This window comes from Xiphophorus hellerii, chromosome 17 (assembly GCF_003331165.1).
Source record: "Xiphophorus hellerii strain 12219 chromosome 17, Xiphophorus_hellerii-4.1, whole genome shotgun sequence".
NCBI lineage: Eukaryota > Metazoa > Chordata > Actinopteri > Cyprinodontiformes > Poeciliidae > Xiphophorus > Xiphophorus hellerii.
The window spans coordinates 14,950,771-14,966,501 of NC_045688.1; the positions used below are offsets into that span (position 1 = coordinate 14,950,771).

General features: G+C 40.7%; 1 protein-coding gene across 3 annotated transcripts in view; it reads right to left on the bottom strand.

The window, feature by feature from the left end:
* Window positions 1-868: 868 nt before the first annotated feature.
* Window positions 869-15,731, bottom strand: part of LOC116736775 (kinesin-like protein KIF21A) — a 32,496-nt gene continuing 17,633 nt past the window's right edge. Inside the window, exons 11-37 of one of the 3 annotated variants that reach the window (XM_032589521.1) lie at window positions 14,653-14,856; window positions 14,429-14,476; window positions 13,892-13,952; window positions 13,038-13,149; window positions 12,775-12,963; window positions 12,484-12,683; window positions 11,614-11,721; window positions 11,456-11,524; window positions 11,216-11,361; window positions 11,003-11,147; window positions 9,956-10,150; window positions 9,743-9,844; window positions 8,485-8,650; window positions 8,201-8,221; window positions 7,265-7,328; window positions 6,314-6,368; window positions 5,997-6,211; window positions 5,655-5,828; window positions 5,197-5,229; window positions 4,517-4,653; window positions 4,357-4,441; window positions 4,174-4,263; window positions 3,924-4,082; window positions 3,683-3,800; window positions 2,918-3,088; window positions 2,641-2,837; window positions 869-2,550 (exon numbers count right to left, since the gene is read on the bottom strand). In XM_032589521.1, the coding sequence (XP_032445412.1) occupies window positions 2,493-2,550; window positions 2,641-2,837; window positions 2,918-3,088; window positions 3,683-3,800; window positions 3,924-4,082; window positions 4,174-4,263; window positions 4,357-4,441; window positions 4,517-4,653; window positions 5,197-5,229; window positions 5,655-5,828; window positions 5,997-6,211; window positions 6,314-6,368; window positions 7,265-7,328; window positions 8,201-8,221; window positions 8,485-8,650; window positions 9,743-9,844; window positions 9,956-10,150; window positions 11,003-11,147; window positions 11,216-11,361; window positions 11,456-11,524; window positions 11,614-11,721; window positions 12,484-12,683; window positions 12,775-12,963; window positions 13,038-13,149; window positions 13,892-13,952; window positions 14,429-14,476; window positions 14,653-14,856 (3,322 nt within the window). In that variant the 3' untranslated portion in view covers window positions 869-2,492. The remainder of the gene's footprint in view (window positions 2,551-2,640; window positions 2,838-2,917; window positions 3,089-3,682; window positions 3,801-3,923; window positions 4,083-4,173; window positions 4,264-4,356; window positions 4,442-4,516; window positions 4,654-5,196; window positions 5,230-5,654; window positions 5,829-5,996; window positions 6,212-6,313; window positions 6,369-7,264; window positions 7,329-8,200; window positions 8,222-8,484; window positions 8,651-9,742; window positions 9,845-9,955; window positions 10,151-11,002; window positions 11,148-11,215; window positions 11,362-11,455; window positions 11,525-11,613; window positions 11,722-12,483; window positions 12,684-12,774; window positions 12,964-13,037; window positions 13,150-13,891; window positions 13,953-14,428; window positions 14,477-14,652; window positions 14,857-15,731) is intronic. The other 2 variants (XM_032589523.1, XM_032589522.1) reach the window with 2 other exon arrangements.

Here is a 15,731-nt window from a genome sequence, read left to right on the forward strand (position 1 = left end):
CTTAGAGCTGTCCTTCAAGCTCATGTGGGTGCTACTCAGTGTGCTAATAGTGGGAAAACAACTTACCTTTACAGGAAAATTGGTTAGCAAAACAGCAATTCCTGTCACTGCTGTTCATGCTAGCTAGCACGCTAGCAGAGAGCAAGGAGGATGGCGTGTGATTGACAGCGCTCCTGTGTGAGTATCCATGCTATTTTAATTGAAATCCCACTCTTGCTTAAGTCTTGAATGATAGACAAGCTGAGAACTCCAGCGGACTGCCTTTTTAAAAAAATTATTGCACTGCCTCTAAAACAGAGCATCGATGTTCATTCGGTTTATGAGCTGCTTGGTGATGTCGCACATCACGAACGCAAATCTGCTTCCAGTTCTGATGGCTTGAAAATCTCGCACCTTAAATATGAACCACTTAAATATCACGGCTGTTTTGATTTGTTATGCCCTGACAAAAGCAGGCGGCATTATTATTATTATTATTTTACCTGAAAGCACTTATTAGGAGTAATGCTGTAAAGCAGAACAGTCTGAGTAGCTCTGGGTCAATGCGATTCTTCCAAGCAGCTGAACATTAAATATTGATCCTTCCATCACTCATCACATTAGCTTTCGCCTTCAGGTGGAGTTTCTGACCCCTTTTGACCTTTCTCTGTTTTTTCCCCTCCCGTTGTAATCTCAGATATAATATTTCTACTTCAGTTCTAACTTTAAGAGGAATTGAATAAACACTCATTTTCCTTGTAAGTCTTACAAATTCAAGTATTTCTTTGTAGAAAGACAGTAAATGAAGCGAAAGTCTGCCTTCTTCCTCAGTCTGTTATTAAAGGAACAACACTGCCACCGTGTGGTCATCTCACACACTGCTACACGGTTACAAAGCACTTTTTTTTTATTTTTTTTATCACAATTTATTTACACACTGTATCTGATATGGCCATTACAGGAGAATCAGCGGACGAAACAACAAATATATTTTACACAATAAGCTTAACTTTCAGCTCAACTTAGAAAATTAGAGGGAGTCTTCACATCTCGAGTTGCCTCGTTGATTAGTTAGTATTTAAGTTCATCTAAAAAAAAAATTACTCATTGGTACAGAAAACCATGATCCTCAATGCAATCTGTGCTAGACAGCGCTGCCTCTAAAGAAGAGCGCAACGTTATCGATGCATCAAATTTCGACGCCACGTTATTAAGAAATGTTTACTCGATCTTTTTCCAACGAAGGAAAGTCCTCAAAAATTCACATCACAAAAATAAATAAATCAACGTACAGTTCAGGATTTGTGACAGGCACTGAATAAACAACTGATCAAAGAGAAATCCATCCCATCGATTCTGTGCAAATCGTCGTCTATGACACGTAGGACGATATAGGTTGGACAAATGTACAGTCACTAGTGATGCAGACATAATGGATAGTAATCTCGGATTTAAGGGGGAAAAAAATAAATAAATAGTGGCCTTTCAGAGATCTTCCAAACATTTGATTCCGTTTGCGGTAACTGATTTCGGGTTTTTGAGCAGGTGGCATTTTCAGCCGACAAAAGCCAAACCAAACCGTACCATGAGGAAACGAGTTCAGACTTGCCTCAGATCACAACCGGCCTGTCACTGAAGTTCAGATGTTAAATAACGTGAAAGAACATGATCCCAAGTTGATAGATTTCTCAAGATTGAAAAAAAAATAAAAAGAATCTACAGCCTTAATGAGAACAACAAAGCCAAAGTTAACAAGTCAATATTGTTTGCAAAACTAATTCAAAAAGGTATTAAAACTCTTAGGCTGTAAGGCTAATTACCATTTCAAATTAAGCTAATTATCCCAGAGGGACACGTTTTAATTTGAGCCTTCCATGCTTTCCTGAAAGCCTGAACTGTAAATATATCTTGAAGTAGTGCTATTCTTTTAACCTCCAATAAACAACAGAAAAAAAGAAAAAGAAATTGGAAAAACATGCATATTGATAGTCCTTAAAGCATGTTTTGTTTTTGTTTTTTTAGAGATTTTCAGTGTTTAACTCCGGCGCATTTGGCAGTTACAGCTTCGAAGCAAATCTTCAGTAGTTTGGTCCTTTAACTGGGAACAAAAACATCACAGACACACACACACACACAAAATGACCTGTTCAGCATTGTCAGGAAGACATGTCACACATCAAGACAACACACAGAATGCGATCACAGCAAACCATTTCCTTAATGCAGCTTCTTTTCTCTCAGCAGCTTTAAAAAGACTCCCTGATCAACAAAACAAACCGTTTTGTGGCCACGGGAACTTTAGCATAGACTCCCAAGGCTTCCTTAAGTTCATGGTGAGTTGTTCTGACCTAAAATATTAGCTACCGTTTTCACCTACCAACTTACTTCATCTAAGTTGGTATTCCTGACACAGACCCTGTGGGACACCAGCCATGGCTCAACACCTCAAACTCAAAGAATAAAGCTAATGTTGACAAGTAGACAGTCCAATGTATGTGGTAAGAGGCTGGGTGTCAGTGAATCCCATCCTCCACGGAGTTCTTTGCTTCCCAGATTTTCACGGTGCGGTCACTATAAACCAAAAACAAAATAAAATAGTAAAACAATAGGAAACGGTGAAAACACATAGCACTTGTATGAGGATTCGATCGAGTGACTTACTCTGAAGCTGTGAACAATTGGGTGCTGTTGGTTGCCAAGCCGTTGATGGGACTGTCGTGTCCCTGGACTTCGCCGAGGGGTGCCAGTGAGTCGGCGTGCCAAAGGCGAAGCAGCCCACCTCTGCACCCGCTGAGGAGCACCGGGGAGCCTGGTACGACGCCCAGAGCGCTAACCCAGTCTGTCTGGGCGCTGACCGACTGTTGGGTGACGACACAACCAGCTGTTAAACCCAGATTATATCGACTCCACGGATATCCAAACCCCGACATCGTCTCACCTGGACAAGCGATTTGCTGGCCATGTCCCACTTCTTTATGTAATAATCTCTGGAGCTGCTATATAAGGCGTCTCTGTGAACGGCCAGAGACTCCACGCCGTCCTGGTGGGCGGGGTCAAAAGTATAGCTGGAGCCGACGCTGCCCTGAGCACCTTCGGTCACCTCGAACATCTGGAAGAGCAGAGAGGCTTAGTGAAGACCGATCTGATAACGAGGGGTGTAACAGAGAGATTCAGAAAATGTGGGTGCACCCCCTGGAGGGGCACTCGGTACCATGATGCTGTGGTGTGAAAGGGAAAATGTTTTCCCTTTGAAAGTATTGTTTTTGTTTGTTTGTTTTTACATACAGTAAAGTTTGTTTGAGTCAAAAATAAATATAAGTTAACCAATTAATTTGTCTTACAAGCATGATATCTAGTTTTAATTATTAAGTTCTATGTACAAAATGGACTTTATGGTTCTTAAAAGATCAACTTTTTTTCTCAAAAAACTAGATCTCTTTTTGACAAAATAAAAAAAAAGGGTAGGGAATTCATTTTTCAATTTTCCTTTCTATTTTGCGTCACTTCAATAAAACTTGACCCGTATCTTCCCGAGGTTAGTACCAATGTTTTAAGAAAGTACTGGCTTTGTCAATCTTAGTCAGACTTTTACTGTTTTTAGTTAGTCTCACTGGGAAGCAAGAAGCTTTAAACGTTAAAAAAACAAACAAATAAAATGTAAATACAGGAGATATTCTACTCTAATATTAACAATAATAATTACTTTGATATGATGGTCTTTGGAGCCGGTGAGAACGACGTCCTGTCCATGGCCCAACTTTTCAACGCTTAGACACATAACGGGTCCCAAATGGCCCGTCAACTTTCCAGTAGACACAAACCTTAAGAGAGCGCAGTTTAATTAGTGCTTTGAACGAACCTTTTGATGGCAACATAATGAATTTGAGCTGCTGCAAACAGTTTGCATGACTGAAACTCTTAAAGCGCGACGTTCGGCAGCGTACTTGCGAAGGTCCCACATGCGGACGGCGTTGCCAGCGGCAGCGTACAGGAACGAGCCAGAATTGTTGAGGGCGATCTGGTTTATCTGACTCTCTCCGGGTGGGATGGATAAACTCCTGGCAGACGAACACGTGTCCCCCGACCCCACCTGGCCTGATGATCTGATATTCAAAAAAACCCAAAACAAAACAAAAACTCCTCTAATAACTAGATTACTTATGATTTTTCTCTTGCATGAGCTTGTGAACTCACGTGAGCGTACGGATACACTTGGCGGAGTCTCGAATATCCCAGACCTTGATGTAAGCGGTGGAAACGGTGAAGACGAGACTGGAGGTGTACCTGTGATGAAAACAAATAATTATTCAGGAGAGAATGCAATTTTTCCAACGATTATCATCAAAATAGGTCATTTCGACACAAAAATCACAATACCTGACTGAGACGACGCTACTGGGGTGATCTGCGAGGGACATAATCTCCTGGCCCGTCACCAGGTTCCAGACCTTGCAAGTCCGATCTGAGACAAAGGTTGTCGTGCAATTTTAGGAGAAACACGTCGACTGACTCTGCTGTCGCGTTTTTCGGTCTTTACCTTTAGAGCCAGTAAAAAGTAGGTCATCCGTTGCGTCCACGCAGAGAACAGGTTTGGTGTGGCCTTCAGCTACGTGGATGCACTGAATCCTGGCGCCGCGGCTGTTCTTAGGAGCCACCACCGGATTGATCACACCTCTGAAGACAAGCAATGCAGAATAACGAAATACAGCCGTTTGTCATTTTGACTGACATTTTACTAACTAATTGCTTGAAGATGCCAAGCTATGCAGAGATAGTAATAAAGGTCCCTCTTTAATAATTAAATTAATACAACGTTTGTTTGTTTTGATTGGTTGTTCAGAAGTGAATATGGTTGAATTACATTTGTGGCTTCAGTGATCAGCTTTATTTAATCCTGCCAATTGATTACATTTTTTAAATAATCTTTTGTTGTTTAAAAAATATATATAATTCAGAGAAATATTCCAGCCTATCTTCTCCTGACTTATTTGAAATTTTATTAGAAAATAACTAAAAATAAAATCTGATCAAATCAGCAACAAAAACAACTTTAGAACCAGTTTTCCTTTTTGCATTCTTTAATCTTGTGGCATCCAAGACAAATATTGATGTAATTCTTTTGCTGTCACACTAAAGTCTTTACTTTCCACTTCGTTGTAAACAAAAGGACCAAACAGAGAATCTAACATTTGATTAAAACTGTTTATAGTACATTACCTGTGTCCTTCAAATACAGGGGATTCATCCTGCCTGAGAAAACAGGACAATGTCAAATGTAGTTACATCATGGTTTAGCTAACCTAGCATTCCTGCAAGCTGTATTTTCTAGCTTAATAACATAAAAAGGAACAGAGCTGTAATGTAATGTAAAACATTTCCTATCATTTGTGTGTAAAGAAGGTTGTATTTTATATTATGTAAACGATTCTAACATTTAAAAGAATAATTGGAACATAAAACCTTTGAGTGCTAGCATGCTAATTTACGCAAAAGCTTCGGTAGCTTCATATTTTACTTGTGTTCAATTAAACATAGATAAAATGTGAGCATCTTTTAGTACTGAAAATAGTTTGTATCTATATTGACAAGAAGCAGGCTGCATAAACGTGGAGCACGGCTAAAAAAAACCAAACAAAAAAAAAACATTAGTTAGTTTGAGTAATATAGGTTTTTACATTGATTTGTATTCGCTGCCTTTAGTTTTAGTTTCCGTGGCGCCCACTGATGGTATCTGTGTGGGGGTTGCCATGGGAGACACGATGGGGCCTTTTTCTTGGACCTTCCTTCGGTTCAGAGGCGAACGCTCCAGCTGCCTCCTCTCCACCCCCGTAGGTGATCTAGATCCAGAACTAAAGACAAGACAACCTGTCTAAGAGCGTAAAAAAAAAACAAAACTTTTTGATGCTCTTATTTTCTTTTCCTAAACGTCCTGCGTTCCCAGACTCCGTACAAGGAACTCTCTCTGTTTCTCTTTGAGATTCCTGCCCTCCTCTGAAAAATGTTGCCTCTGAACTTACATGCCAGCTGGCCTGGCAGACAGCGCAGACGGAGAAACGGCTCGCTCGCGGTCCGGGGCATGACCAGCTGCCTGACCCCACATGTCCGCCGGCCCTTCCAGGCCCTCGGCGAGGGGCAGCAGAGGGGCTGGGAAGTCTCCGGTGGGGGACTCGCAGGACAAATCCCCACTGCTAGCATACAGCAGCTCCATCTGGGTGGTGGTCCGCCGTCGAGCCTGAGGAGCCAGGATGGGTTGAAATATAAATAATCCAATTCACCAAGAGCTGCTGGCCAATGCTGCGAAATGGCGGCTTTAAACACATGCAAGGTCGCCTACCTTGCTTCTCGGCTTTGATTCGCCACATAGCTTCATTAAATCTGACGACAGCGTGCTGAAACGTAAGACGTGGAGCAAGTTAGAGAAGTTGACATATAAAGAAATGATGCAAGGCAGTTTTTTTCCCCCCACCTTAATTCAGTATTAAAATATAAAATTTAGGATTATATTGACTCGAATATTCCGGTTTTCACTTTTCCGTATCTTGCCAAACATTCAAATCCTGTTTCTTAAAAAAAAAAAAAAAAAAAAAGTACAATTTTAAAACCTGAAGCTGCGTACATATTTTATTGGGATTTTATTTCACTGACCAACACAAAGTAGCCTGTTTACTGTAAACACTTAAGTACAAAATCCTATAAAAAACTGAAGTTCTGGACTTTTGTTCTGTAATTTTGATAACTTTGTGTTGAATTCCTTTCCAGATTTCCACAGACTTGTCATAGTAGTGCTTTGTGTCACATTTCAGGCCCAGCTTAAAAACCTGTGAATCAGTTAGATCTGAATTTAAAGTTGTCTAGAGACCAGACAGGTAGTGAAACGGCCTATTTGTGATTTTAATGTGCACTTATTGAGCCCAAAACCAAAATACACAGTAAAATCACAGCTGCTATGTGGCCAATCCAAGAAAAACACTGTCAACTGAACATATGTCAAAGTGAAAACCGCTGTACTTTATTATGAATCAACGGACTTTTGTCATTTAGAAAATGGAAGACGGGTATAATCTGTTGTTTCAAACTGATTGGGCTGACTTGTATTTTTTATACGACTTGTATCCGTTGAGTCTGATGTCAAGCTGCAAATTCATAAATGAAGAGGGAAAACAAAAAGGAAATGCAAGATGAAGTTTGTAGAATAAAAAGAAGTACACAATTTTCAACTATTTTTAGATATGTTTTTTTTGCAAACCTCAGGGACGCCGTAGTTTGTTTTTTTTGTTTTATTTACCTGCCATCTGTAGCTGGACTTGGAGTGGACTCGTCGCTACTGCTGCAATCCCCGTTTTCTGCAGCTGGAGGCACAAAACACACACACGTAAAGCATTAACGTGTGTGTGTGTGTGTTTTTATTTCATCCAAAGGCAACACCTATGTAAAAACACTGCAGCTCAACAGTGACGCCATCTTCAGCAGCTCGGGACAAAGTCACAAAGGTGAAAAGAGGTCATTGGGTGTAGGATGAAGGGAAAAAGCGTAAGTGACAAAATATTCAAACACAGAAAAGCAAAAAGAAAACAACAACACACACACAGTTGTGGACACAGGAAGTGCAGTCGGTTTAGATTTTTACTGCAGTTAAGTTTTAGTCCTGGGATGGGACTGGACCAGGAAGTGGCTGGCGAACCATGCACGTTACAGCGGAGTTACACGACGCGGGTTAGTCTAATACAGATGCACACTGTAAGATTTCTTCCAATCTTTCATCTATATACTGTAACGAAAAATAGGAAAAGAAAACTTTTAAATAAATTCGGTACTGACTTAAACTTTGGTCAGAAATCACAGAAATAGAATGAAATATCTAAAGTTAAAGGATCATTTTTTAACTGTAGCGCTCCTGAGAGGTCCGTTTCAAATAAATGTAAAAATTTTGTGACAAATGCGGCTTAAAAAATGTTTATATATATATATTAAAAAAAATAAATTAAATAGACAAAATGAAGAATTTTGTTCAAACTGAGTGAATATAGTCAAAATGCAGGTTTGATTTATGAAATATTGACTCAATTTATTCTTCTCCACTACAAGACAAGTTTATTACAAGGCTTCTTCCTTATTTTTACTCATTATTATTTTTTTGCTTTGATGGAAATCATGCAGTGTGCACGTTCAGCACCTCGCTCTCTCAAACACAGTCACATTTCTATTCGCATCTCTCACTCACCTGGCAGCAGGAACCCTAACTCTGAGATCACACCAACACAACAGAAAAAACAAAACAAAAACAAACAGAAATTAAATCGAATCCGAAGCGGACAAATCGGCTGCGCTTTAATTTGTACTCCTAATGTTTTATTTCATTTGTTTGTTTTTCTCTACTTTTTGAATTGGGAGCGTGCAAAGTAAAGCGCAGGCGCTCGGTTAAAATCAAAAGATGATTGTGGAGAGGTTGATTGTGCGTCAACGTGCTGTCGGGTCGGCGACTGGGCGCGCGCTGGCGTTTCCAACCTTGCAGGGCGCTGCCCAGCAGGGCGTCCAGCTCTGGGTTGATCTCAGCCTTCTCCTTCAGCATGTGGAAGAGCAGCTGGTTCTGGGTGGCGCTGTTGACCTCCGTCTGCTTCAGCCGCCCCTCCATCACCTTCAGCTGGGAGTCCTTCTGAGCCGCCTGCAGGCCCTGAAAGAAACCCCCCCACATGACATAGAGAGCGTTTTCGAGCGTTTCTGGTTCCTGGAGCTGAGGCGTTCTCTCATCAGACCAATTAGATTTTTATCAAATCTAATCTGATGGACTTCATTCAAACAAATTATTCCAATTAGACTCGCTCGGCATTTTATCTAATCGGGAACCATGGCGACGAGGAAACAAAATCCAAACACATAAATAAGAGTGAATATTCTCAATAGAGGTCAGAATTAAATGAAAAACAGTAAATATAAAATTATATATACATTTATATGAGGGCTCATATTGACGTGGCTGTCTTAGTTCAGGTTCTCTCTACCAGGGCCGGATTTACAAGGATGCAGGCCCCTGGGCTGGAATCTGTTTTGGTGGCCCATCCTTCCATTAATGTAAATTATAATACATTAATATGTCGTCCTATACATAAATTGATGAACTGTAAGTTTAATACGCCCCCTGAGCAGCAACTCCAGGTTGAGCCCTGAAAATAGTTACTATAACTTCAGAATTTTCAATTACGTGATCATGGCTTATAGTCATAAAAGTCCCAACAAATTATTACAATTCATCTGATATGGTGCTATTTAATATAAAATATAATATATTATCCAAAAAATAATAAAAAATTGGGGCGCACCAAAAATTGCAGCCCTGGGCTGCCCCCAAGAGGTTAACCAGGGGGGCCATGGCCCCGGCGCTAAAAAATACTAGTAAATTCACACAAAGGCATACAGAGTCTTATTCAATCAAGAAACAAACGTAAAACCCAATAAATAGATAATACACATGATCTCTTTTACTATTTATTTCTTTAACCTGTGACACCCCAGATTCTTTACTGGCACGGTCTGGCCACCACTACAGAAATTTTCTGGGGACGCCACTGGCTGTTTGGTAAATTGGAACAGGTCTGCCTCCATTCTCATGAGTATAGTTGGAAAATTTCCATTTTGAGCCAGTTTTCTTCCACACAAAAAAAAAATATGGAAAGAATCCCTGCATCTATTGAATAATTCAGAAAGCTGGCCAAACTTTTTTTGGCAGCCGGTGGAAACAAACAGTGGCAGGAGGATAAGCAGGCACCTTGCTTATGGCCATGGACACAAAGTTGTCCAGAAGGAAGCGGGCTTCCGATAAGCTGCAGGAGCTGATGACGGCGGTCACATCCACAGTGTCGCCTTCCTCCTGAAACCCGCAATAACAACGCATTCAAGAAGTGGCTTTGGTGGAAGCTCAACAATGGACCTTCAATATTCAACTGTTAAGCTAATAGTTTGCTAGCATAAGTCCCCTCACCTTGGCCTCCTCCATCTGCATGATGTTGGCCTGGCAGTCGGCGATGCTGTCGTTGATGTAGTCGATGTTGGCGGCCAGAGACTCCAGCTCCTCGTTCAGGGAAGCCAGGGAGCGGTCGGCGTCGGCGCCGTCCGCCGCCAGCTTCTCTCTCTTCCTGGACACACGCTCCCGCCGCCTGGTCAGCTCCTCTCGTTGCTGGAGAAGCAGTGAGAAGACAGGTTAAGACAACGCGCCCTGGGTTTTTATTTTATAATAAGTTATTGTGAAGTAGAAGGAAAACAGTGAATGCCTCTCAATATATATATACAAGTCTGAAAAGTGTGGGATGCTTTTTTTTTGCCCACTTTACTTTGACATCTAAGGAAGCTCTTTCCTGCCATTAAAGAAAAAAAAAAGCCAAACAGGAAGTCATAATTTCAAGTTCAAAGTCATAGTTATAAGATTCAAAGTTATAACTTTGACTTTATAAGTCATTATTCAATCATAATTTCAACTTTCAGTTAATTCAGAGTCATAATTTTGACAGTTAAAATCATAATTATGAGATTCATTCAAAGTCGTAATATCAACTTTCATTTATAATTTTGACCTGTCATAACTTAATTTCAACTTTTAGTCACAATTATAAGTCAGTGAATTTCAACTTTCAAAGCTATAATTTCTAGGTCATGGTTATGAGATTCAATGTCACAATTCTGACTTTCTAAGTCACAATTATGTGAAAATGAAGCAAGATTCCTAAGAGAAACAGACTTTCTATGTCATAATTCTGACTTTTAAAAAATCATATTCTTTTATTCTCGTATTTTATGATTTCAAAACTCAAAATTAGGACTTTGTTGGGCTTTTATATTTCCTTTTGTGGCAGAAATGGGCTTCCATAGATCTCCCTACATAAACCTAAACTGTCTATATGCCACTTTGTTGGTGAGTAACATAGAATCCCAATGAAACACATAAACAAGAGTTATTTTAACAAGTTCACTGTAATTTCATAGTCGTATTTCCCCTTCTTCTACTTTCTTGGACTCATTTCCCCACCGTTACCTTGAGAAGGCGGTTCATGTCCATCTCCATGTTGGAGATGGTCATCCTCTGCATGATGATGTCACTGACGCGTCTCTCCAGAGACTGCCATTTGGTCCTGGCCGTGCGGTTCAGGTGAACGCCTCCCCTCCGTACTGGGGAGCTCCTGAAAGAAGAGGCGACCAAGTCAGATCCCCTGAATTCTGATTGGTGGAGTGGCTCAGGTGGGCGCACCTCGCTCCGTTCAAAGGGCTCGCTCCGGACGTCTGCGGCCGTCCCGGTGTTACCCGGGGCGAGGCTTCCTGAGCGAACTCGGGCGAGCTCAGCTTCCTGTTCGCCTTCCCCGACAAGGGCCTCACCTGTCGCCTCAGAGCCGTCACCTGCAAACAGGAAGGAGGGGGGGGGGGGAAAAGAGGAAATATTCAAACCTGGTTGTGTTTTTAAATTGGCTTTCTTAATGACGGCCTGGTTAACCTCTTCGTTCTTCCTGCGAAGGATGAGTTCCTGTTGTCGTTTCTGGGCCTCCAGCTGCCTCACTTGGAGCTGAAACAGGAGTTAAGTTTAGGTTTCGAATATTTTTATGATTTCCCATTAAACCAGTCTTCATTTCTGAGGGCTTCAGTGTTTCTTGCCTCCGCTCTGCGCTGGTCCTTCTTCAGAGAGGCGATCTCTCTGTTCCTCCGGCACTCTGCCGCTCTGCTCCTCTCCTGCTGCTCCTTCATCTGACGCATCAGCGACACCTGGTGGACAGATACGTCAGGACTAAATTCAAACCATGTTAAAAATGTAATTAGTATGACAGAGTATAAGGGCCATACTAAGAAAAACAAATAAAATTATGAGAAGAAAGTCATTTTATGAGAATAAAATCATAGTATTACGAGAATAAAGTCACAGTAATACAAGTCAAATATTACAAGAATAAAATTGCAATGATTCGAGAATAAAATCTTACGAGAATGAAGTCAAAATAATGCAAGAATAAACTTGTAGTATTAAGAGAGTAAAGTCATAATATCACAAGAATAAAGTCGCAAACATTTGAGAATGAAGTCATGATATCAGGAAAATGAAGTCGAAATGAAAATAAAGTCAAAATAATATGAAAGTAAAGTTGTTTTAACATGAGAATAAGGTCATGCCAGAATAAAGTTGAAACAATAAGAGGATAAAGTCTTAACGATATGAGAATAAAATAATAATATGAGAATAAAATCATAATATGACTATTCTTGTAATACTACCTCGTTCTCATTATTTACATTTTTTTTCATGTATGACTTTTCTTGAAATGTTATGACTTTATTCTCATATCATTGCAACTTCATTCTGGTAATATTGCCTTATTTTTTGTAATATTATGACTTTGTTCTTGAATTATTTCGACTTTATTCTCATATGACCTCATTATCAAAACATGACTTCATTCTGGCAGTTTTATTTTCTCGTTTCCTTGACGTAAATTAAAAGGAAGGCAGAATGAAAAGAGGGAAGACCATTACTTTGGTCTTCTTCATCTCGGTCACGTCCTGCTGCAGCTTCTTCAGCTGCTTCTCGTACTGCGACTGGTTCTTCAGCAGGCGGGCGTGCTCCTTCTGGGCCGACTGCAGCTTCTGCAGCTCCTTGTTCATGCTGCTCAGCTTCCTCTCGTACTCCACCTTGATTTTTTTGGCCTTCTCCTCTGTGCCCGACTCCACCGAGCCTGAAAAGAGAAAAGAAGAAAGAAATAAGAAGCTAAAGAGAAATATTTGGGACCCAGCTTTCAGGACGCAAAGCTGCAGCCTCAGCGTTACCCATGTTGTGCAGGACTTTGTCCCGCTCCAGCTGCGTGTCTCGGATCTTGTTCTGCAGCATCGTCAGCTTCTGCTCGTACTGCTGCTTCAGGGTGTGGAGGCGCCGCTGGCTGTTCTCCAGCTCGTCGATCAGCTTCTGCTTGATGGCGATCTCGCACGTGATGTTGGCCAGGTCGGCCTGCACGTTCTCTGCGCGGAAAAACGCGACCGTCGGAAAAAGTTCCATAACCGTCGCGCGGGAGTTTATCGCTAAATGATCTCACCTTTCTCGTCCAGTTCCTCTGAGTCGGAGCCTTCGGACGTCTCCTCTCCTTCCATATCGAAGTCCTCCTCTTCTCCGTCCGCGTCTTCTCCGTCCTCGTGGCCGCTGGCCTCCTGCAAAATGGGGGAAAAAAAACAAAATCGCTAACGCACTAATACACAACAAGTCAATTAAATCGCACAGTATATTGAAATGAAATCAATGATTTCCGCTAGGACAACAATCGTTAAAGAAGGCAGAAATTTTAAAAGACGCCGCAAACATTTGACACCTTCTAGAAGTAGTTAGTTTGCACTTTTTATTTATTTACTTTTCTTTAAAAATCCAGAGTTTGGAGTCATTTTTGGTGGTACTCTTCCCTTTTACCTGTTTTCCCTGTCGTAGCGGAATGATTCATATTTCTTTACTCACAATTTGGTCTGCAGAGATTTCATAATTCATTTTAATTATTGCTGTTTTGGTTGTTTTGTTTTATTTTTTTTGATTTTTCAATTTTTTTTTTCCAGTCCCAGTGTTAAATGTTCTTTAGAAATTAATATTCTATTATCCATATTATCAGTTGAAAACGGTCTCAAAATGACAACATTTTGGGATAAAAAAGGTATATTTGAATTGAATTTTTGATTCTTTTGCTTGTAGATGGACCTCCACTTCAAATTAGGTCGGTGGGTGAGTTCAATACTCGACGTCAGAGCGTGTGAAAAATGAATATGAACTGAAGAAATGAAGTTACAAAAGCCATCAAAATCTCACAACAATTTATTTAAAAATGCGCTTAGCAAATCCCGCAGTTCATCTCTCACAACCAGAAACAGAACATCTCAAAATAAGAGCTCCTATCTGAACTCCACTTACTCCCTCTGCCTCCTCGTTGCTTCTCTCCTGGTCGTTGTCGGGGAGCTCCTCCTTGACGACGCTGGAAAAAAAGAAAGAAAAATGAAAAGTTCAATCCTCTTCATTCAGCAGCTACGGATAAACAGTTGGAGATTTTGTCAGATTAAGGAGGAAGAGGTGAGATCGGCGCTGGTGATTATGAAATGTGAATGCATCATGAATCCCACCATGGCAGGCAGGAAATCTGGACCGACTGTTACTCATCCAGAGCCAAAATGTAAATTAAGAGAAAGACCGGAACACTGCATGAGAATACTTTCTAGAATGATCGACTTAAATCCCAAATTTTAAGTTTAACAGAACATCTTTTAGAGTGCAGGAAAGAAAAAAAACAAAACATTTAGGAACTCCTTTCGGGAGCAAAAACCACCTGCGGGGACAGAAAAAGGGTCAGGGTTAGTCGATTGAAGGAGCTGTTAGAAGATTTGGGTCAATGATTAATTCAAAACGGCGTCCGTTAGTCTGGATGTTCCATCTTGCGAGCGATTCTGTGCAGACCTGTCGAGCTCAGCCTCGTGGTGCGGATTCTCCTCATACCGCCTCAACCTTTAAAGAGAGCGTGGGGGTGAGAGGGGGGTTTACGTGGAGAAGACGGGAGCGAGAACAGGGGCAGTTCACAAGACAGCAGAGGAACAGAGAGAGTGAGACAGAGCAGCCCAACGGACACGCAGCAGAAGACGGAGTCTCCGTCTCAAAACATTCTCAGAGAAACGGCGCCGCACCTTTTTTTCTTCTTCTTCTCCATCTTCTTGAGCTTCTCCAGGTTCTTCTTGGCCATCTCGATGACGTCGCTGGCCTCCTTCTCCGGGGCGATGAGGGCGGCGGGGAAGGAGGCGGGGCCGGCGTAGAGCGAGGAGCGGGCAGACGCCCGGGACAGGCTCTTCCTCAGGCCCTCGTTCACGGCCTCGCTCTCCAGAAGCTTTGCCCTGGGAGACGCGCAAAGTCGAGGTTTAGACGTTGTCTGAAAAATCACGTTCTGTATGCTAGGGCTGAAGCGATTAATCGAATCAATTGCGATTAATTGATCATTGAAATAAATGTCAAATAATGTTGTAATCTATGGATTAACTGGGGCATACAAACTAAAGAAAAAAGCTGTTTGCTGAAAGAACAATACACTAAGTTGAATCAGTATAAAGAATATTTATATTTTACAATTAAGATGACAAAAAAATACTTCGTCTGTAATTATGTTCTACCCAGAACTCCTCAAGTAGCGTGGTTTTATTCTGTAAATAAAATCTCCTTTTTTTTTGCATCTTTTGTTATCCAGTTATTGATAAAAAAAAAAAAAAACATAAACAGATTAGTTGACCATTTTTTTAGCACCTTTGCTACAAACGATAAACAATTCAATCGAGGAATGTTTTTATTGCATTTTCAGTAATAAAATGTAATTTTTTTGAAACTATAAAAGGAAATGAATTATTTGCATATTTTAATGTGTGTGACGTTATTTAATGAATAATGTGTAGAAGGTGCCAATATTAATTAGCTGATTTATTGTCTGAATAATCAGTAGAACAATCGGTTACTAAAATAATCATTACTTTCAGCTCTTCTTTATTTTCTTTAGACGTTGTATGCATTGCCCTGCAGAAGTACTCGCATTTTGTGACATTACATCCACAAACGTCAGTGAATTTTATTCGTTTTAGGGTTCACAACAAGCCCTGTTAGTTGCATCTCACGACTAAGTACTGCCTTGTTTTTGTCTGATATATAAAATCTCAACGAAACACATTGAAACTTTTTATTTTAATGTGACAAAATGCTCTAAGCAAATGAATACTGTAAAAGC